Raw genomic sequence first — 23,292 nt, 5'->3', positions numbered from 1 at the left:
ATGTTAGTATAAAATACAATTTTCAGGGCCTCCCCGGTGGCGCAGCGGTTGAGCGCTGGGTTGCGAACCTGCCCGCAGCCTCTGCGACGCCGGTTCGATCCCCGGCTGCTCCCCGGCCACCGGAGGAGGGTCCCACATGGCGCGCAGACCTCTCCTGCCGCCCGCTGCTCCCCTCAGCAGTGTACTTCGGTCCTTCTGCCTGCTCTGCTCCCCGCTCTGGCTCTGGTGAATTCTCTCACCCTCCCGCGCTTCTGACTGTACCCAGTGCTTGTATAAACAAACAAACAAATAAATAAATAAATAAACAAGCCTCTATTAAAAAAAAAAAATACAATTTTCAAGTTTACTATTCTCTGTACGTTCTTTTCTAGTTTTCTAACCTATGAGCAATTTTGCAATCACTGTGTAAAGAATTGCACTGTTGTGGAAATTTTGCTTAAGTTTAGACATTAGCGTTCTGCATGACTTATCAAACTAGAGAGAATATCAGTTGATATCATTTAGGTTCATTACTTCGGAGGACTGTGTTGAGGTGACTTATGTAATACTTCGCAAAGCATTTATTTTTGTTTCTTTTCAGAGTCTGTGCTTTTGGGATATAACTGACATGTAACATTGTATAAATTTAAGGTGAACAATATGTTGACTTGATATATTTATATAGGGAGAGCTATTGCAATATGCTCACCATCATAATGTCAGCCAACACTTCTATCATATCATATCATATAATTACTGCTTCTTTTTTGTGGTGGAAACAAGATCTATCTCTTAGCAACTCTTTATGGTAAATATTGTCATCTATAAGAAAGTCTTCAAATGTCCATATTTTTAAATGGACATATACTATAATGCCATATGACCCATCTATGAAATAAATTTCCATGTGAATGCATTTTAAAATGGAAGGTTGATTCCATTCAAATTAGACAAACCTAGGGATAAAGATACTGGGTATTCTCGAGTGTGAGGGGTCTGAGATCCAGGAGCTTGAGATGGAGACTTTTAGACTTTCCAACTCCTTGGAACCTCTGTCCAGTCTTGTGGACAGAAAACCATCCTGGACCATAAATGATGGGAAAGGCCATTCTGAAAGAGATGGTTCTCACAAGCCTTACTGTAAAGGTGCTATATTTGTTAGGTGGCTAATTTAATTTGGTTTCCTTGCACCTGTGTGTTCAGGTAGACTAGAGATAGAAACAGTTGTTTTGAACAGAAAGTTCTCACTTCAGATTTCATCTCCATGTCCTGATTGTGTATTGGGTTTCTTGCGTTCAGGCGACTCCTGGATACAGAGGATGAGCTCAGTGACATCCAGTCGGATGCGGTGCCTTCTGAGGTTCGAGACTGGCTGGCTTCCACCTTCACCCGACAGATGGGGATGATGCTCAGAAGGAGTGAAGAGAAACCACGATTCAAGAGCATCGTCCATGCAGTACAGGCTGGGATCTTTGTGGAAAGGTAAATGCAGACGTCATTCAGGAACCAGAGCAGCAAAAGGAACACCAGTTTTTGTAATTGGAAGCTTTGCTTCAATGTAATCCTGGTACTTTTATAAATACTTTTCTATTTAAATTTTGTGTTTTAAATATTTAGTATCTTTATAAATATCGATATTATAAATGTAACTATCTGGCTGGGAAAGGGTAGTCTTGAATAAGAAATGACCAAAAAATTATGTATTTTTAATCTCTGTAGCATCATTTGGACAAACTGCATTTGTTCAAAATTCCTTTTGTTAACCAGAAAAGATGTAGTTTGAGTTCAAACTCTAGATTCTTCAGAAAAACATCATTTAATATATCATTCGTTAGCATATGTGGATGGTGTCTGCATTTGGAACAAATCAGGGATATTTTGGGGTTGTTGACCCAGAGGGGACAGTTGTTTCAAGGAATTGAGTTCCCCATGACACTTTCCAATTTTGTTAACCATTTTGTTCTTTGAAATGGAATTGCCCCGGTTCTTAAAAATTGAGAAATAGAGTTACTCTTCCTGTAATTCTTTTTGCACAATTATGTGTTTAGAAATACCATGGTCAGGTCAAAGTTCACCTGGGACATTTTTCCTTCTAGTTTTTGACAGTTCTAAAGAGCAATCTCTTCTGAATCAGTTACCTCTAGAAGTTCTCCTTTCAGAAAGTACCACATTGCATACTGTCCATGTCACTTCTGGCAGAAGAGGTGACCCATTTTTAATACTTAATTTCCCATTTGGGACGCACAGATAGTTTTTGTCCCTAGAGGTTCATGTGTTTTCAATTGCTTTAATTTCTTTAGAATTTAACATTTAAGCCACTTGAGTGACTATGAAATAGGTTGTAAATGAATTTTCAGGTTCCTTGGGTAACCAGGTGATGCCCCTTCTCATATTCTATCAAAACTTGTTATAAATCTGTGACTTGCTAATCCTCCTTTGTCAAATACAATATTGCATTTTCCCCCTCTGATTTTGCCAGAATGTACAGACGAACATCAAACATGGTTGGACTGAGCTACCCACCAGCAGTTATTGAAGCTTTAAAGGTAACACCAATGAAAAGTCTTGACTATGTACATTGTACCCAATAAAAAATTCAGTTAAATTTGTTACAAAATAAGTTTTCATACAGTTCATGTATAGTTTTCCCAGTCATTTATGACTTTTTGTTCTTTTATTACCTTTTACTAATCTATTTGAACAGTATCACTCTATTTTGAGTCTTGGTCTTGCTAATTAAAAAAAGTCAAACGCTGGGTGGGTTTTTAATTCTTTCTGTTCCCCTGGAATAGTTTAGTGATCTGTACATTGTGGTACACAGGCTGATTTTGACTCTAGGAGATCAAATTTGTTGTGGTTATAGGTATTCAACATCAGGCCTTTGGTGATCATAATTTTACCATTATCTGATTTCTTACTCAAAGTTCATTGTAGATTAAAAAAAAAAGCAAACTTAGACTCAGAAAGTTTTTAGAAAGTCACATGCATTTAGAGGCAGAACTAAGGCTTGCTACAACCTTCTCTCAATAACATTTTGCTGCAGGAATGAATGCCCCCAGCGCCTTTGTCCTTTCCACATATAGTACTATTCTCTGAAGCCTCTCCCTGGGTCTAAAAGCTCCATGGGAAGACATGCAGATGTTTGCATTTAAGTGAACTGAATGTTGCAGAATTACTCCCAATCAAGCAAACTTCTGGATTGTAGACTATCTTTATGAGGCCCAAAGCAGATGTACCCCTATCGGTGTGATGTTGCAGATCCACAGGGCTGGGGGCATCCCAGCTGGGTTAAAGCTATTCTGGCTTCTGGATGGAGCACAGGGCTGTGCTGAGATCTAGGATCACTGGACTGGTTGACTTTGCCGGGTGCCTACACTAGAAGTCGATTCACTTGCTAGGAACGTCCTACCTTTCTATTGTTAAAACATTTTGTTGCTTTGCTCTCAAACCTGAAAAGGGTATTATCTGATGATATTTTCAGAAGATAACTGAAATTGCCATGTCATGAAAGCAGGGGTAGGGTGCTTCTTAATTTAATGTCAGGAGAGAGTCCTTTAGGGTCATTTTGATTATGTATTCATAGTGCTCTCTTTTATCTCAGAGACATTCAAGGGCTGAGTTTGTGAGACCCATATATGCAGGCATCTTTTTTCGGTCTTTCTTTTCCTCTGTCTTTTTAGCTCTTATAAGAACAGAAAGGATATGTAAGAAGGATAAAAGAAAAAGTTAAATGTTTTCTCTTATTCCTCTTTAACCACATACTTATGCCCAATACCTCAGTGTGATTTACAGCTCATTTAATCAGTGAAATCACTTTACAAGAACAATGTTTCATAAAACTCACTATGAAGTTGCATTGATTTTGATAATTGAACTTGAAACAGTCAGTGAAAGTCTTTTTAATTTCTTCCTTTATTGTGAACATAAATACAGGTGGTTATATAGATACAAAGAAATTTATGAAAATATTTCTTCCTAAATGAAGCAGCTTTTGTATGCAGACTAACTGAAGAAAAGGTGGGACAACTTGTTATGCTCATGAGCTGTTATTTTACTTTTGGGGAAAAATAACTCTCAGATGCACACAAGTTGTCTCTCTGAGTGAAAGATACTTAGATGTTTCAGACAAAGAATGAGCACTAACTCAGAATTGCTACCCTTCTCCACATGTCTTGCTTGTATGTACATAAGCCTAAAACTGCTATTTCTCTTGTTCTCCTGTTTACTGGGGAAGTTCAAGACCTTTTTACAATGTAATATGTTTCCGCCTCCCAAGACTCTGGTTTTATTTGCAGTGGACTGGAGGTGAGTTGGAGAAATCACACGGATGGGTTCTTTTTTTATGTAGTGCCTGTTAGGGAAAGGTTATTTCCACTTTGCCACTGGCAGTTTATGTGGAATCACTATTGTTTTCTTCTAGTACAGAAAATTTCCCCAAAGACTGAGAGAATACAATTCAATAAAATACCCACGCTGCTACTGTCATGTTAAACTTTGTGATTATTCTAAGAACATGGCCTAAAATAACATTTAAGTAAGAGAATAATTAAGCACCACCAACCTCTAGATTTGGAATATGAGAACATGCTTTTCTTCTTTTTGTTTTCTTTCCATTCAATTTATATTAACTTCTAATTTGGTGTGTTTGCTTCGGCAGCACATATACTAACTTCTAATTTGGGGTGTCTGAACTCTGGTACTTGGGGTGGGTCATAAATCATGTAGACATGTGCTGTCTTTTGTGGCTCAGGAAGAAACACCCTGGACAGATTCCAGGTTTAAAGAGGGAGGAGGGAGATGAGGAGGATCAGGCTTCCTTTACAGTGGACTGGTAGGGAGTTCCTGCATTTTCTCCATGCCAATAGCCCTGAGGCCAAATTTGGTTAAAGAGAAGTGGCTTACAGCAGTTAAAATTGATGCTTATTAAAATGCAGATTCCAGACCCACACTGGGAGGCTGCAGTTTTCCTCCCAAGAATTACCATTTTTTTTCTGAGTGCTCCAGGTGGTTCTGAAGAGCATTAAAATTTGAGAACCACAGTTAACACCTCCCAAACAGGAGGGCCTGGAGAGGACAGCTGTCTCACTGTCTCTTTTTACTCATCCTCCTGTTTCTCTGAGTCCTAATATTCAAAGTAAATCTTGATTTTTTGCTATGAGAATCTATTTCTTTCCAGTGATATAGAGCCCCACCCCATTTTACTCTGAAGAATAAAATTAAAAATCATCACACGTGACAAAGTGTCTCTCCACTTACTGAATTGTCAGTGGACTTTTTTTTAGGACCATTGGTCAGACAATAGACATTGTGATGATGCCAATTATAGTAGTAAAGGTGATGCTTTAGATCTTGAGTTCTTGATGACCTCACTACCTGTGGTCTGGCCCTGTTGGTGCCACAGCAGCATTATTCATTGAGTTAAAAATGCCATCTGCTGACAATGATATCACCAGTGGTGTCAGTGGAGTTCTTCTGTGGTTCTGCTACCCAGTGACATTAGACACTTGAATCTGAGGTTGTCACCTTTAAACCTCAGGGAAGTAACATCTGTTTCTAAAGTTGTGAGAATTTGCAAATGCATATAAAATACTTTGCATGTGCCTGGCACAGAAAATGTTCTCACTGCTTACAGCCATTTCTTTAGTTATTATAATGAAAGAAAATTTATTGAAGGTTGAGGTGAGGTTCCAACAAGTGTGAATTGAAATGATTCAGTTGGAACCTTTTTGGAAAGGTCTGGTATTCCCTATCTGTATTTCAGTTTTCTTGTGCCCTGTCATTAATGAGAGAGGCACTTGATGGTCTTAGGATAATCCTGACCTTTGGGATGGTGGGAGAATGAAGGGTTGAGGTGGGTGCATGATGTTGGGTGCAGTGAGGACAGAGGTAAGGACTCCCAGCCCAGCAGTTCCTGAACGCCAAGGTCTCCTTCAGGAACCATCTAAATGTCGCCTCACGGGTATCCTTTCTGTACTTTCTTTAAAGCTGAAAGTAAAACTCTGGGTGTGATGAGAAATCAAAGAGCTGTTGCTTTTACTATTGCTTAAACACACCTTTGTTCATTACTTTGCTTTTAAGTCAAAGGCTCAGCAGACAGTACAGTGTTCACAAATATTTTGGAGTAGCTATTTATAGACAGGTTTTGAACTTCAAGAACAGTGTATGAAGAGTGTGTTTAACTTAGTTCTTCATTTTACTCTTTTCAGCAAAGTAATGTGATAGGTTTAAGGTCTAGGTCCCTGGATCGGTGACCCCAAAAGTGGTAGTGTTTTTCTGTCTGTGACATGAAAGCTTTTTCCTTGCTTTCAGCTCAGCAGTTTAGATTGAAGTGGCTTTTTATATTGACACCTGTTTCTGTACACTTTTAAGTGGGTTAACACTCAGTGTGGAAAAAGAATAATTCAGTAGATAGTATCAAGCAGATGGGGAGAAATTTAAAGTAGGGAAGCACCCTAGGTAGCCATGAGTGAATTAAGAACATGGCATTTAGCAATTGTAGCTGGAGGGCTTGATGGAAAGATTCTGAACTTAGTCAACAGTTAAGCATTATCTGTGTTCTGGCCCCTTGTATGTTCCTAGAACTTATTCACAGTGGGTCTTGGAGAAATTAGTTAACTTCTCTGTTTTCTCATGTGTAAAGTGAAATATTATTACCTAATCCCTACAGTTATTTTCAGGATAAATTTTATTCATCCCATCACAATGCTGAACAATTGGTAGGCACTCAGAGATTCTAGCTGTGATTAGTAATAATTCTATTTAGTATTTTATCAGGAATGTTACGTACCTCTGCCAGGAGGGGAAAAGTGAGCGTGAGCAGGGCTTTGGATTCTTAGGCTGTGAAATCCCAGGTGAGGGCTGCAGGCTGATCCCAGAGGGGCTGGGACAGCAGTAGCTGCATGATCGGCTGTGGACTGATGCCTTATTTCTCTTGACCTTGTTCTGCAGGATGTGGACAAGTGGTCTTTTGATGTCTTTTCCCTCAATGAAGCCAGTGGGGATCACGCATTGAAATTCATTTTCTATGAGTTACTCACACGCTATGATCTGATCAGCCGTTTCAAGGTCAGTGCCTAATTTTTAAAAAATGCACACATTTGTCCATCTTTGCATGAATTTGGGCCAATGCCAAGAGAATCCTTTTAATATAGACTGAAAACTGCCCTGGGTGGCAGCTGCTGCCCTGAATGCTTCTGTGGTGGGAACTTTTTGTTACTCCCTTGCCTGGATGGGCTCATTGTCAAGGAGAGGCTGGAGCTTCCATTTAGAACCAAACAACAATAAAAAGACAACTACAAATCAGAGACATTCTGCAGGGGAGGGGGAGGAAAAGAGACCAGGGCGAGGGCTGGAAGAACCCAAGGGACTGCTGTGATGGCACAAGGATAGATTGGTGGTGAAATTCTATGGGGACTACACCTGAGAAAAGAAAGCAAACATTGTAAAAAAAAAAACAAAAATAATAACAATAATATAACCCCATTTTCCTAGAAGTACAACTTGAAGCCTCGACTGGCAGAACCTTTTTGCGGCTCTACCCACAGGTCTCATTTCAGCCTCATTTCATGTACCATCGACCCCTGCCTGCAAGGAGACAGTAATGGAGACAGAGTGTACTTCTGTCTCTGCAAACTTTTTTTCACACCACTTGGCTCAAATTCAGACAAACACTCTCACTTATCATTTGTGACAGATCATTGGTATTTCCCAACCATTCATGCTTCAGATTAATTCTTCAACTTAAAGTAAAGGGCATGAATTGTCTCCAGTGTTCAACTCCCCCAACCTTATAATAGCATGAAATCTGGAGGTGCAATGAAGTTCTATGGGGAACCGTGCATTCATTTGCTGACAAGTACCATGTCACGGTCTTCAGGCTTCTCTTAAGATGCAGAAGGTTCTGGAAATTGTAGGTCTTTTTTCTCTAGACAGCATAGCTTTCTATCACTTTCCTAAGGGCTGTGTATCTGGGAAGGTATTTCTTGCATAGCCACCAGTACTTTACAACAGTGGTCCTTAATTCCTTTTGCATCAGAAACCAGATTAAAAATTCTGTGGATGGTGCAGACTTTTCCCCAGAACAAGGTTTCTGCACATACACCCCTTTATCAAGCACTTTGGGGATTCATAGCTCTCCCAAGAGCAGCTCAAAAAACCCAGGTTCACTGGATATTCATTTTGTAAAATGATAATGATTTCATCTCTAATATCTAAAAGGCAATATTTAAATTAAAAAGAAATCCACCATCAGTCAATATTGAAGAATGTGCCCGAGGTAAAACATGCTATAAACTCTTAGGAATCATTAGCATAGCATTTTCCATTTTTTCCCTCCTACTAATGTGATTGCTAATCTGGAACATACTCTTTCCTTTCCCCCAGCTTTGGACTTGATAATTTACCCTAGACCAAGGAATTGATCCAAAAAATGAATGCAATGAATGATTTCAGGGTTCCCTTAATTTTTACAGATATTATGTCCTTCACTTTCTGCCACATAGAAAAAGGAGGTATGTGTACTGTACATATTGGAGACAGAAAAACAATTAAACTTATTGGAAATATTATTCCAGATTATAAGCCTCCAATAATAAATAGACAAATAATGAGTATACAAATACAGCCTGTTTCTGTTACCACAAGTAATAGACTATCCCATTTTGTTTCTTTTTTAAATATGTCTTGTACATACCATTTTCCTTCTAAATGATGGCGCCTTTGTTTATTTTACATTTATTGTATAATTGTGTACTTTTGTTTACTCATAAATAAATGAGATATGCTTCATAATAGCTGGTCTTTGATTTCTCAAAAAATGAAAGACTTTGCCTGAGAAATATATGAACACATGTACTGTTTTCACCTAAACATCTTTGAAATTGATCCTGTGTCATTTCTCTGGACCACTGAATGAGAGAACAATGAACAATTTGTAATGCAGATTATTTCTAAACCAGACTTCCTGCTAGATTTTTAAATTATCTGATAATTTCTCCAGTGATTTTTATTGTTAGAAAAGTTCTCATTTTTTCATGTGATATGCTTCCAGAAAGAGACAACCACACTTAGACTTTTGCTTCCTTCCTTAGAGTCATAAAATCATTAGCTAATTAACCTTGCTGGTCTCTTACAGATCCCCATTTCTGCACTCGTCTCATTTGTGGAAGCCTTGGAAGTGGGATACAGCAAACATAAAAATCCTTACCACAATTTAATGCATGCTGCTGATGTGACACAGACTGTGCATTACCTTCTCTATAAGACAGGAGTGGCGGTACGTAAAGATAGGAACTCTCAGATTGTACAAAAGGTGTGATGATGATTTTTATATTCGAGGCTGTTCCTATTCTGATAAGGTTGAATTCACAAGTGCATCATTTTGTGGGCTTCCTGACCCTCAAAAATTGTCTAACTGATCACAGATAGTCTTGGGGTCTTCTTTTGCCTCTGGAATTCTCTCTATCCTTACTAGGTTATGATCAGATTAAATATAGTTTCTAGAACTTAAGAATACCATAACCTCTGGCTGTGGTCACCAGCGATGACATACATGCATGTGAAATCACGTTGAGTGTACATGGCAGCTGTGTGGCACAGAGCTCACTTCTGGTTTAGACCACTACGTCTTTTTCAAAAGGACAAAGGTTATTCTCATACATTTGAATTTTTTGAACCTAAGGGTCAGTCTTTACATCTAATTATTTGAAATTTTTCTTGCTTGCTTTCAACCTTTAGATTTTTTTTTCAACTAAGGGAGTAAATTTATGTTTCATATTTCTATTTGTGGTCTTTTTTCTTGAGTTAATATTGGTTCACAACACTTTATATGATTAGAAATATATGTTCACACCTCTTCAGATGTATGTTATCACACCATATCTACCACCAAAGCCCCCCATAATCCTCACCGTGGTCCATTGTGTCCCCCTCCTGACTTTCTCTAACCGCTATCCCTCTACCTCTGGTAGCCTCAATTCTACACTCAGATTTTTAGGGCTTGTTTTATTTAGTTTTGTTTCTTCATATTTCACACATGAGTGGTATCATTTGATATTGATCTTTCTCCTTCTGGCTTATTAATCTTAGTATAATTTCCACCTACTGCCACCCAGAAACAGCAAAATGAGATCTTTTGTTTCATAGCTGTGTAGTTTCTATTCTGTAATCCATTGTATTTACTGATCTGTTCAGCTTGGACATCCATGCCTTTGCCCTGTGGCTGATGTAAGACATTAATTTTAAAAGTTAAAAGTGTTAGTGACAAACAGCTAAGTCTCTATGTTAGCTTTCTATGACTTTATTTTGAAATCTTCATAATTGACATCAAGATAGACATTCTTTGGGTATGGTTCTTAATTAGCCCATAAACCCAGTACACATTTGTTATATTTTTTGCTAGGGCATGTTCAAGAAGTTGGTCTAATATCTTGCTGAATTAAAAATGGAATACAGTGGGAGGAGTGTGGGCTTTGGAGCTAGATATAGTTGGCTATAAATCCTAGCTTAATTACTTATTAGATTTTGTGACCTATGATAAATTGCTTGAATCTCTGAGTCAGGATTTCCTAATTTCTAAAATAGAGAAAAACATTCTATCTTGTAAAACTTCTGTGATGGTTAGGGGTAAAGCATCAAAAATCTGAAGTGCTCTGTCTCAGAAAGGAAGTTCAGTAGTTGGGAATTGCTATTAAAACTGGAGGCTTTTCCCAAAATATATCATTGGTTTTTAGTTCTTCTCTATGATTATGCTGATTTCTTGAATATATTATTAAAAACCTTTTTGTTTAATTATAGCAACACTAAAAAAAGTAATTTGTTTACTGCAATAAAGGTTCCGTGCAAGCATGGAACCAAACAACACCCACATTAATATTGCTATTGAGCATTTTTCTGGAGGTCTTAGACAATATTATCCCCCAAAACCAAGAAGTACACCATGACAGTAGTTTGATCATTTTTAAAAAATCAAAAAAACAACTACAAATTAGACAAGCACATTAAAAAAAAAGTAAGTTCAGATTAAAATAGCTGTCCTATACACTAGATATTAACAAGTACAATAGAAAAAACATTCCCAACAGTTTAAACAGTGATAAATTTTCTACTAAGAACTTCAAAAATGGCATAGAAAAGGAAATGAAAAGACAAAAAACCAATGCTTCAATAAGTGGAGAAACACATATTTTTAATGAAATCCTCATTATTATATAGATGTTTATTTTCCTTAAGGTAATCTCTAAATTCAAGGCAATATCAATAAAAAATTTCAACATGAAACAAGATCATTTGAGTCTGAAATTTATGTAAAAATGGATGTCTTGCAACCTTATCACAGACAGTTTTGAAAAAGATAATGTATATGGTGGGTAGTTCTTACTCTATTAAATATTAAAGTATCTGCTGAATCTGTAGTAAGGAAAAAATGTATTTGTGCAAAATAGACACTTATAGCAATGGATTTCAGTAGAGCTTCAAAAACTAAACTTGCATATTTATTGAGCACTTACTGGGTATGGTTCCTTTTTTACATGATAGTGGTCTTACAGAACTTGCATTCTAGTGGGAACTTAAAGTAGAAGACCAATGAAAGCATAAATAAGAGAATGACAGTGGTGTTCTGTAGAGAATTAAAATTGTGTACTTGTATAGGGAAAATTGGGGGTTTAATTAGATAATTGGGAACAACCTTTCTCCAAAGATAACATTTAATCTGGGGGGGGAGGTTGTGATTGTAGGGTTGAACCATACTAAGAACTGAAGAGGAGTGTGCCAGCACAGTGCGTGCAGGGTTGTCCACCTTCATGAGAGCTCTGCAGTATTCAAGGAGCACAGAGCAAGCCTGGTGGACAGCACACATGGAGTTAGTGATGCAAATGAGGTCAGAAAAGAAGGCAGGACACAGACCAGATTTGGCATCGCAAGCATTTGAGTAATTAGACTTGCTTTAACAATGCTTTAGGCAAAAAAAAAAAAAAAGAAAAAAAAAGAAAGAAAGAAAAGAAACCTTATTATCCTCCTGTATAACTTCAAAATATTATGGTAAAGATCAAAATGAAGGTGAAAATGTGCTTTGAACTCATCTATTCAACATTTGTTTAGTTAGTACCTGCTGTGTACAGTATGCCTTGGGATATAAGGGTGAATCATATATAGCTTCTTCAGTCCTCAAGAAAAACTCCCAAGCATATATGCTAATGCAGGTTATCATTAACATAAATGTTAGATCATAGCAGCCAATGATCATGATGTACTGCATACTGTTCTTAAATGAGCTCATTTGCCATTTACCATTGAATTTTTATTATCAATTCTGGCTATATTCAGAATAATTCTTAAATTTAGAAACTACTTCCCACCCACTCTCTCTTGGAAATGCAGCTTAAAACAAACATCTTTCATTGCAAGCTTACAAAAACAGTGGGGAGCATGCTGATGAATGGAGAACATATTGTTACTCTAACCTTTCATTACAAACCAAGAGGGGGAAATGCTTTAAATCATTTCAGTGTTATAAACTGTAAGATGCACAGGGATTCAAAACATCCCATTGATAAAGTGATGTCTTGGCTTCAACATCGACAGTATTACTCATTGTAATCTGCTTATATTACTCATTATTGCTTAACTTGGGTGCATAGAAGACACTTGAATGCTTTCAGAATTAGTTTGCTCGTTCTAAGAGAAAATCCTTAAACAAAATTAGATTGAAGAGTTGTTGATCATTGAATAGAGATGATTCAGACTCCAAACTCCAGTTTGATTTTGATTTGGGTCAAAAGATTCCAAACTCAAAAGCTGCCTCTTGGCCCCTTTCATTGCTTTTGCCAGGCAAGGTGCCATCAATTTTCCTTTTGACTTTTTTTTTTAAAGGGAGAAACTGTGTATCTTGTATTTTAGCTCACTTATCACACATAATTATAAGAGAATCACTATGGACATCAAAACAACATTCTGGTTAAAGTGTGCTAAGTAATTTTATTAGACTTTGTAGTTTACATAATTTTGGTCACCATGACCTTTGCCCTCTAGTATCATAACTGTTGATATGTTACATTTGATGGTAAAAGTGACTTTGAGACACAACAAAGTTACTAATCAGAGGATCTTACAGTGGGGCAGTGATGGTGGACTCCCCAGGTGGGACCAATGGAATCTCATGAGTTTTAAAAGTCAAGAGGTGTGGTAGAAAAAAGTGGGAAATAATCAATGAAGCTTTGTAGCTTGAACATGAAGGAAGTCAGGTGAAAAGCATGAGAAAGAAATGAATTCTGCTAATGCCCTAAATGTGCCTGAAGTGAATTTTTCCAAGGAACTTCTAGAGAGGAATGAAGCCCTGAGAACACCTTGATGTCCTGACCAGAAAATCCAACCACGCTATGCTGGATTTCAGAACTGTATGCCAATAAATAGGAGTGGTTTCTTAAAGCTTAAGTTTGCAGTTGTTTGTTAAGGTCACAATAGAAATCTATCAATAATACAGGGGTGAATGCAAATTACTAAAGAAACTGTCAGTCATATATCAAAGTCACAACTGTTAATATTGTCTCTGATATTTTGCTCCTGTCTTTTCCCTTCAGGTTTCCATTGCTCCCCACTTACCCCGAGGTGTGTCAATGTGTGTGCACTCACGTGCATGCACACACACACACGCACCTCTTGATCTTCTGAGTCACCTGTAGCAAAATTCACGGTCCACTAAAGCATCCTTGTCATTTAATTGGTTGTGACACTCATAATTTGTAGATGGTGATACTGATAGGCTCTGTGACATGTGTCTTGTCTTCATTTGATAAACTGGAATAAAATTCGTGCAGAATTAAAACTTCTGACTTCTTAGACTTCCATAAAAGCTGGGTTCACAATAATTAATTTGGAAAAGGTTACAAAATCTGAGCCATATGAAAACATGAAACTAAATTTCCTTCAAAATAACTTCTCCAACCTTCTACATTCCTGTGAATGATGCCATCTGCTACCACCTGTCGCTTTTTCAGCCACTCAGGCAAGGCAGATTGAGGTCATCTTTAATTCCTTGTTCTTCTTGACCACCACCTCTTCTTGCCCCCACATTCACTTCATTGCTAGGCTGCATGGATTTTGCCTCCACACTCTCTACACATAAAAACTTTCTAGTCCAAAAATACTTCTCTCCTTTCTTCCTTTCGGTGGCAGGCTGACCACATTTTTACCACATCTCTTATATGTAAACGTCACTGCCTATTGAATCCAGTTTGTGTTCCTCATCCTGGCCTTTAATACCTGACATCAGAGGTCCCTAGTCAGACTTAACTCTCACTCCAGTAAACACAAGAATTTCATTACTCGTGACTAGTAAGCTTTTGCCACTGGGATTTGCTCATTTGAGCATTTTTCTAAAAATAACCACTTCCATTTCTTGCTCGTTCCAGTCTTCAATGCCCATTTTAAATCTCTCTCATCTGTGAAGCTGTTTCTCATCTTATCTCATTCTTTCTTTTCTTTTTTTATTTTGCTTTTCCCCCCCAGATATTCTCTCTCCTTTCTTCTTATACTCAAACAGCAAAACTGACTTTTAAGCAACCAAAGGTTTTGTTGAAAAGCCAGAATATTAAAACGAATGTTAAAAGCTAAGGTTTTATTTCTCTTGTTGCATGCTCATTTACTAATGTGTTGTTTTGGTATTTAGAAGAAGGTTACAACTAAGAAATATCTTGTTAGAATATTTGAGTAAGGAAGTTACACTAATACTTGTAATGTGAGAACTGCAATTATGTGATTATTTGAACACCTTCTGAATCACCTGCACCAGTGCTCTGTGATTCAGGTTTATTTACATGGTGCAATGTCTCCCATTCATAACCTTCCTTTAAAATGTTAAATTATCATTGCGTGAGTTTGGACAGAGAAGTATATGGGGGACTTGGGTAGAGGGAGTCAGGGAAGCTGGTTGGGGACAGGGTGTTGAAGATGAAAAGAAAGACGTTGCCAACATAAAATATATACAGGTATGGAAAATATTAAGAACATGTGGAATATGAAATTAAACCTGTATGACAGCACACAAAATTGAACTCAAAGATGACTTCAAGATGATGAGTGAGAATTCTGGAGTAATAGTGTGTGGCTTGTCACACGATTAGCTGTGTGACTTTAGTAAGTTAAACACCTCTGAGCTTCAGTTTCATCATCTCTACAGTGGGGATAATAACAGTACCTACCATTAAGGGATTGTCTACTGTATGAGTATTTTAGATATCAAGCACCTAGAATAGACCCTACAGGTGTTAACCCTGATGAGGAGGCTCTTTGCTGTTTTTAAGATATGTTTTAAAATCCAGTTTGTTGTTTTGGGGTTTTTTTTTTTTTTGCAATCTTTGCTTATCTTACTCATTTCTTTCTCATTTTATTCTGTTTGTTCTAATTGGAATTATAAAAATGTACCTGTTCATTTAAAAATAATTTTTATTAACTTAGATCCAGTAAATATATTTTATTCACTCTACTTTCATTCAGACTTCAGGCTCTTTGCTGAGTTATGCTAATTTACATACTCATATTTACCTTGCATTTACCCTGCCCCTATGTAAGATTCCTTGTTTTACTTCTTTAAAGTGAAATTGTAACTTAAGCATACTTATGAAGAAAACTGATTGCAGTATCTCTAGATTTATGTTTATTTTCTTCTGCTCTTCCACTGTTGTCACAGCTCTGTCAACAGCACTGAACTGTGTTTGTCCAAAGCACTGAACTTGAATTCTACAGACATACCAACTCCAAATTTGTTTTAATAATTTATTGTTTAATATGATATTCAATGGTATAATTAATTGTTTAATGACATGTTAAATAGGAGCTGGAATACACCACATTGAAACTTGCAAATATCAATTCCAATAGTAATGAAAGTGAGCAAAGGGCCTCCCTGGTGGCATAAGGGCTTAAGTCTCAGCCCTATGAAACTATGCGCAGCCACTGCAGCACGAGTCGATCCCTGACCAGGGAGCTAACCCACATGACGCAGCAGACCTCTTCTGTCTTGCCCGCTGCTCCCCTCAGCAGGGTATTTCAGTCATTCTGCCTGTTCTGTTCCCCACTCTGTCTCTGGTGAATCCTCTCACTGCCCCCCCCCTCCACATCTCTGGCCTACAACCCAGCTTTTGTATGCATAAATAAATAAAATAAATCTTAAAAAAAAAGTGATCAGAGAGTATCAATGGTTGGACCAACAGTCATGTGGGCATCAGGAAGTATGGTTTGCAGAGGGAGGAGAAGCAGGGATGAATTCAAAGAGCCCCTGAAAAGGAATTTAATTAAGAGAGCTTCAAATATAGCGGCAGTTATCAAGCCCTAGCTTGCATCAGAATTATCTGATGATTTGGTTAAACACAGAGGTGGTCTGAGGCCCAGAGTTTCCAGTCCAGTGGGATACAAGTGTGATTTGCATTTCTGCCACGCTTCAGATGGTACTGCCTTTGCTGGCCAGGGAACACTCTTTGAGTACCGTTGAACTACAGCCAATCTTAGTGGTGTGTATGGGGCTCCTCAAACATCAGTATTTGTTAGGCAAAGGCCACGTTTCTCTCTCCATGTGTCTCTGTCTAACCCCTTTCCATGGATAGACATTAGATTTCCCGTTACTCTTAGTTCTTGGTATTGTGTTGAAATTTTAACTTACTTTCTGTGTCTACCTAGGGGTTTTATTTGGAATTTGGGAGAGTATGCAACGAGCATTAAAAAAATACCGTGTTCATTATATTTTGCTTCCTTGAAAAAGTTAGCAGTCCAACCTTGCTCGGCCTGCTGTTTTCAAACCACATGTCCCCTCCCCACCACCCCTTCTCCTCACAGAAACACACACACACACAAACATTTCTGTCTGTCAGAAAATGTGTGTTTGGCAATAGCTTGCCAGCTGCAGGGTGCAGAGGCAGCAATGTGGGTGTGTTGTCAGCAAGCTGAAGACTTTGTCTGAGAAAGAGACAGATTATCTGATTGCTCTGTAATCTCCCTTTCAGAACTGGCTGACGGAGCTGGAGATCTTTGCTATAATCTTCTCAGCTGCCATCCATGACTATGAACACACCGGAACCACCAACAATTTCCACATTCAGACCCGGTGAGAATGTTGAAGTGTTTGGATAAGAGGCAAAGGGGGCAGGAACAGAGTTTTAGAACTCAGGAAGGTGCTTGTCACCTTCTTATTTGCACATGGTTGCTCTATTGTACATTCTAGAAAAATAAAACTTCAAACAAGAGATCAGTGGGTCAGCTTTGATCAAGTACTAGAGTTTAAGAGGCTATCTGCCTAATTTTCACATTTTATTCACATCTAGCCTAGATATCCTCTTTTTCTGCATTCTAATGCAGAAATTTGTTGATTTACATATGAACAATGCCTACTCTATCTGTTTCTGAAAGGATGTGAAACAGTTTCCATAAAGGCTGAGATGCCATGTAAGCTAAATCAGGACAAACAAGCATGGAGCTTCCATTGACATGGAAAATAATTGAAGCTTCTTACCCTCTGATCTCTGGGGTCCTGGTGATAATCTCCTCATCCTCCCTGATTTCATCTCTTCTGTTCAGTGCTTGCAGTGCCCCCTGACACAGGATTTGGGGAGCCAGGTAGTCCCACATAGGCAACTTCCCCAAAGGCAACCTGCATGCCCTCTCAGTGGGCACAAATCTCAGGGGGGCACTCACTAATTAATTCTGGTGTTTTTCTCTTACCAAATTGCAAATTTATTCTCATTATTCCTCCAGCACAGAATTCTAGGCAAGAATACCAGCCAGCTGTCCTTTCCATTTAGTATTAAACCCGCTGTGCCCCTTCCTTATCCTCTAAAAACTTACCTTCTCTCAACACAATGATATGGAACTGAAGACCCTGACTGGCTTTCATTGGGCCCTGGCATAGAAATCAAAAGAAGCTAGAATTTGGAGAGAGGCAACAAGACAAAGAATATAGCAGGGAGGGGTGAGAGTTTAATACCAAATAAATACCAATTTCTCTTGAAAAACAGGTGCACTCTCCAGATAGATTTGTGTTCTTTAAATCAATCTGTATGTATATAATGAACCCAACACTTAATTATGGGGTACACAAAAGAAGACAATATTATCTGATCTCTGTGCAGAAGAGAATTTCAATAGAATGGAGGACAAAAGGACTTAAGCCCCTTGCTTCATTTTCTACCTCCTGCCTCCTCACAGTCTCAGCTGCTGCCAAACAGTCTTTTGTAGTCGTGTTGTAAGATTTTTAAATCCAGAGAGTTCCACGGAGCAGCCGTGTTTATTGGCTGTCTGCAGGTAGAGCCCTTGCTCTGAGGACAGAGGCTGTGGTGACTAGCCCTGCAGGAAGATAGGTGGCTGAAGGAGCAGTTATATGTGGATCTTGACTGGAGACAGTAGCAGAACTAGTCACAACTCAGAGGGAAATGGCTTAATTTCAGGAATTAGAAAATAACTGGATGTCACAAAATACACATCAGTGGGTACCTTACTTACTTGACAGGTAGAAGATCAGCTCTTTCAGCCAGGATGTGCATGTTTGGTGTCAAGTCCATTGGAGTAAGAAAAATTCCAGTGAGTTTAGTTAAACTGGGTTGGGAAGGTATTTTAAACATTGGCCTTCTTCAACAGAGCTTTATCCAAAGCATGTCAGCCCTTGTTATCCCTGTTCAGAAAGCTAAGTCTGTAACCTCTTCTCTTTGAGGGACACAATGTTACACCTAACACTTGAAAGATATGCTGCATATATCCCAAAGTTTCGCTAATGACAGGTGGAAATTATTTTGGGGAGACGGATCCAACTCTCAGAAGACCTCACCTTTATCCCAACCCTGACCTTTCTCCGCTGTAGGACTCTGAGAAGTCATTCACACCTCTGGAACCCAGCTTTCTTGATGAGAAACAAATAAGCTCTAGTAATTTAATATTTCTTTAAATTAAAGATGTTGAAATATCACACAGCTTTGTGTATAGTGCCATTCAGCTGTGGAGTAGCTTTGGAGAGAGTGACTAACAATTGTGTGGTTCTTACATTCTTTACTTTTAACTGTCCACTTGTGACTTCTGCTGGGCAAAATTTTAATATCAAACAACTACCAAAGGAACTTAGAACTGTAGCCACAGGGTGTTCTGTGTTCAGAGAGTTGCAACTAAAACAAATAAATTCTCTTGCTGAATAGAATAAAAATAAAAAAAAAAATAAAATCATTCCAGAAAATATAAGAAAATTGACTTGACCTGCATTTTTAAAACTCACTGTTGCCACTAGGACAGATGATTCAGATCTGGTTATGGAACAGTTTTTGAAGAGTTGGACATCACATCCACATATTAACAAAACATTCTACATATCTATTGGTAATTTGTAGTGTTAGAACTTTTTGCTTGATATAATTTGCATGGGGGCAAAAAATAATTGCTAAATATAGGAAAAACAGATGGTGCATTGGACAACCTCGAGCATTGTACATCCTAAATTTCTTTGCTTGGCTGTCTCTTCAGGTCTGATCCAGCTATTCTGTACAACGATAGGTCTGTATTAGAAAATCACCACTTAAGTGCAGCTTATCGCCTTCTGCAAGAAGATGAGGAAATGAATATTTTGATCAACCTCTCAAAGGATGACTGGAGGTAAGGATGAGACAGGAGAGATATTTGGAGGCCAGGAAAGAACTGTGAGATGAAGTGTGCTGCTTTGGAAGAAATAATACCCTGTTTGAAATTTATATTATTCTCTCTTTTTCTCTCCCCCAGTTCCCAAACACTCTGTGTCTCTTTTTTTGGACACAAGTATTCAAAAATTTTGCTAAGAAAAGTATTTTGACATGTAAAAGTAACATTAGATACCTAGTTCTGTTGCCTGTATGACACTGTGTGTCTAAATATAGAAACACCTGACTTTGAATATGACAAAGTTACTATTGATATGATGTTTAGGAAGTTAATCAACTCTTTACACTTCTTAAATATTTGATTTCTAGAAGAGAATTATTATTTGCCCTGTGACTTGGTGAGGGCTAGCTTAAGTAATATAATCTATTTAGGATGCTTAACACACTTTGTGGCACACACAGCAAGCCTGCAAATCATTCTTGCTATAAATATAGATGAAGGTGTTTCAAAGCTTTTAGGCAAAATCATGTAAGTCTTTACAAAGTTCTGAATCTACTTTGATGGAAATAGTATTTGTATTTAAATTAAATGATCTGCAGTTTATAGAGGATCTGTATGACAGCTATTCTGCAAGGAATGCAGAGAAAGCAGCCATACTGAGCCATAAACGTAAAACTGATTTCCAGTAAGAGTTTGCCACTAGTTTCTATGCAGCTCCAGTTTATTAAAAGATAGGAGAGTATTTGGCTTGAATATTATTGGAAAAATGCTAGATTCAGCCAGAATCTAAAAAATACAGAGCATTTCAGTTAATCAATGCATGTCTTCTGGATAAAAAAGGAGTCCTCTATCCAATTAAAATGGTTGTAAAAATGTAATGAAATATTTGAATATGGCAAGAAAGGCTTCATGAATATTCAGACGTATCAGGGTTTGGAAGGATTTGTGTGAGGTCTTATTTAGATGTATATTCCTGGTCTCAAGAAAATCTAATCAAGTGCTTCAAAAACGTGCTTCGTTGCCTCTTACCATTTTTTCAAACCATAGATATGTCACTTCAATTATCAATATTTTTGGTAAGGCTTTTCTATTTCTATTTAATTCTAGTTCTGTTAAAGAAAAAGTAGTTAGGTATTTTTTATTCTCACTTTTGTATGATCATAGCTTCTTTGATCTTTGCAGTCTACTTGAGGGTTAGCGAGGCTAGTATCGGAATATCTAAATGCAAGGTACCAGAGCAGACCAGAACACATCAGTTCACAGCTCACACAAAAAAACAAGGCTCACACTAGGACACAATCCTAGTCGTTTTTCTCTGTATTCCTGTTGGCAGTACCAATGTACACGATGTACCAATGTTAGCTTATCAATTGCAACAAATGCTGCAAGATGTTAAATAATGCTGGTCCTATAATACTGGTCCTAATCAGGGAACCTGTGCTGGGAAGAGGGAATGTATGGGAGCTCTCTGTACTATTTGGAATTTTTCCTGTGAGTTAATTTCCCAAATGATGTGTGCATTCCACATACTATATTTGTAATAAATGATTTCTTTAACCCTTAACTTTTATTCCTCATAAAAATGCCTACCTAAAAGGATCCCATTAGATTAGAAATGTCACAAGTAATTAACTGATTTTGATTAGAAATGGAAAAAAATATTTACTTTCCATTTTTTAAATTCCTCTTCTTCCCCTGCCCCACGCCAACCCCATGTCTTTAAAAGGGAATTTCGGACTTTGGTAATTGAGATGGTGATGGCCACGGATATGTCCTGTCATTTCCAACAAATCAAAGCAATGAAGACTGCCCTGCAGCAGCCAGAAGCGTGAGTGCTCTTGTGACATCCTCTGTTGTTTAGCTGTTGGGAATGGCTGTCCACATGATTGCATCTTAAAGACATACCTCCTTCAATGGAACTTTGACTGGTCTCATAAAGTGGGGGGTAATTAGAGGGGTGATAGGCAAATTGAACATCTCATATCCTGTTCTTCTCAGGATGGCAATAAATAGTAAAGCCAGTAACAATCTATCCTAATTAGACTTTAAAATGCTTCCCTTTGGAAAAAGGAATTTATCAAAGATCCACTTGATGCAGAAGCAACAAATAAAAATCAGTGAGTGACGCTTGGATTCTTGTCTTTTGGAATCATGCAGTCATTCCAGAAATAGTTTTGATTCTGAGGTGCCTCTCAATAAACATGGAGATGAAGCTGATGAATACCCCATTTGTAGGATGGAATGATGCTTTGTGCCAACTCAGGGTTTAAGATGGGAGAATAGAAGGGATTAAATTTAATGAATTTTTCCAACTCTATGGAGGTTTTGATCACTTTGTCATTGTGTTTGGTCCTTTGGGTTTTAGGATTGAAAAACCAAAAGCCTTATCTCTGATGCTGCACACGGCAGATATTAGCCATCCAGCAAAAGCATGGGATCTCCATCATCGCTGGACAATGTCTCTCCTGGAGGAGTTCTTCAGACAGGTACCTTGTGGGTGTGCTACCCCCCAGGGCTATCATCTGTAGTTATTTTATGGACTTTATATTTTAACAATGCTAAAATAAGGACTATAGAGATTACAGGAATTTTCTTTGGGGAAGGAAGATTTGCGGGTTATTGGTTTTGGTTTTACCTCCTGATGATGTGATGTTTGAATCTTCCTTAAATTCTGCTTCTCAGAAAAGTATGGTGTCTCTAGCCTAAGAATTTCTGTTTAGAAAGCAAAATTCTAAGCAGCAATCTTTTGTCAAAATGTCATCTGAACAGTAGTGGTGAAAGTGAATACCCTGGTCTTCTTCCTAATATTAGGGGAAATGCTTTCAGTTTTCCACTACTGAATATGATGCTGGCTTTGGATTTGCCATATATGGCCTTTATTATGTTGAGACAATGTTCATTTTATTCCTGTGTGAGAGTTTCTATGATAAATGGGTGTTAAATCTATCAAATTCTTTTTCCATAGCTATTAAAATGGCTATGTGACTTTAATCTTCTTGTTGGAAATGATATGATTGATTTGCATATGTTGAACCCACTTTGTATCCCTGGGATATGTCCCATTTGGTCATGGGGGATGATTCTCTTAATATATTGCTGCATTCGATTTGCATCCCTGCCCATACCTCCCTTATCCCTCCACCCCCACTTTCTATCCCCTCCGGTAACCAGTATATTTTGCAAAGTGCCTAAGAATTATACGTATTGTTTTGCTAGTTTGTTTTCTTTGGTTATTTATATTCCACATATGAATGAAACCATCTGGTAATTGTCTTTCACTTTCTGATTTATTTCACTTTGTATAATCACCTCAAGATCCATTCATGCTGTCCTAAAAGGCACTATTTCATCTTTTTAAATCATTGAGTAGTATTCCATTGGATATACATATCCCATAATTTGTTTATCCAGTCATCTGTAATGAAAGGAAAGAAAAAGTCACCTCAGTAGTGCTTTTACTTTTTTATTCTAATGGGTGAAGCAACTGATGGTCCCCTGGATGTTGCCAAAGGGATTAAAATGTTAATCTTTAACTCCTGTCTATTATAACTGAGTGGGTTGCTTCTAGCACACACGTACATGATGTCAAATTCCTAAGCCAGACATGGTAATTTGGGGGTCAAGAAATTACTGAAGCTACTCTTCCAGTTATAATTGACAGCTCCTAAGACCCAGGATTGTGTTTTCTATATGAATAGCCAGAGTCTTTAT

The 23,292-nt window shown here is 37.9% G+C and overlaps 1 protein-coding gene across 8 annotated transcripts in view; it reads left to right on the top strand.

Annotated features, from left to right (window-relative positions):
• PDE1C (phosphodiesterase 1C) overlaps nt 1-23,292 on the top strand; it is a 417,006-nt gene that overhangs the window by 313,940 nt on the left and 79,774 nt on the right. For all 8 annotated transcript variants that reach the window (XM_054692457.1, XM_037509953.2, XM_037509936.2 and 5 more), the window contains 8 exons: nt 1,279-1,461; nt 2,459-2,525; nt 6,928-7,044; nt 9,113-9,253; nt 16,974-17,074; nt 19,471-19,599; nt 21,308-21,409; nt 21,947-22,067. In XM_054692457.1, coding sequence (XP_054548432.1) covers nt 1,279-1,461; nt 2,459-2,525; nt 6,928-7,044; nt 9,113-9,253; nt 16,974-17,074; nt 19,471-19,599; nt 21,308-21,409; nt 21,947-22,067 — 961 coding nt within the window. The remainder of the gene's footprint in view (nt 1-1,278; nt 1,462-2,458; nt 2,526-6,927; nt 7,045-9,112; nt 9,254-16,973; nt 17,075-19,470; nt 19,600-21,307; nt 21,410-21,946; nt 22,068-23,292) is intronic.

Source organism: Talpa occidentalis, unplaced genomic scaffold, assembly GCF_014898055.3.
Source record: "Talpa occidentalis isolate TD23 unplaced genomic scaffold, MPIMG_talOcc4v2.1, whole genome shotgun sequence".
NCBI lineage: Eukaryota > Metazoa > Chordata > Mammalia > Eulipotyphla > Talpidae > Talpa > Talpa occidentalis.
This window is presented reverse-complemented; position numbering and strand designations above follow the sequence as displayed.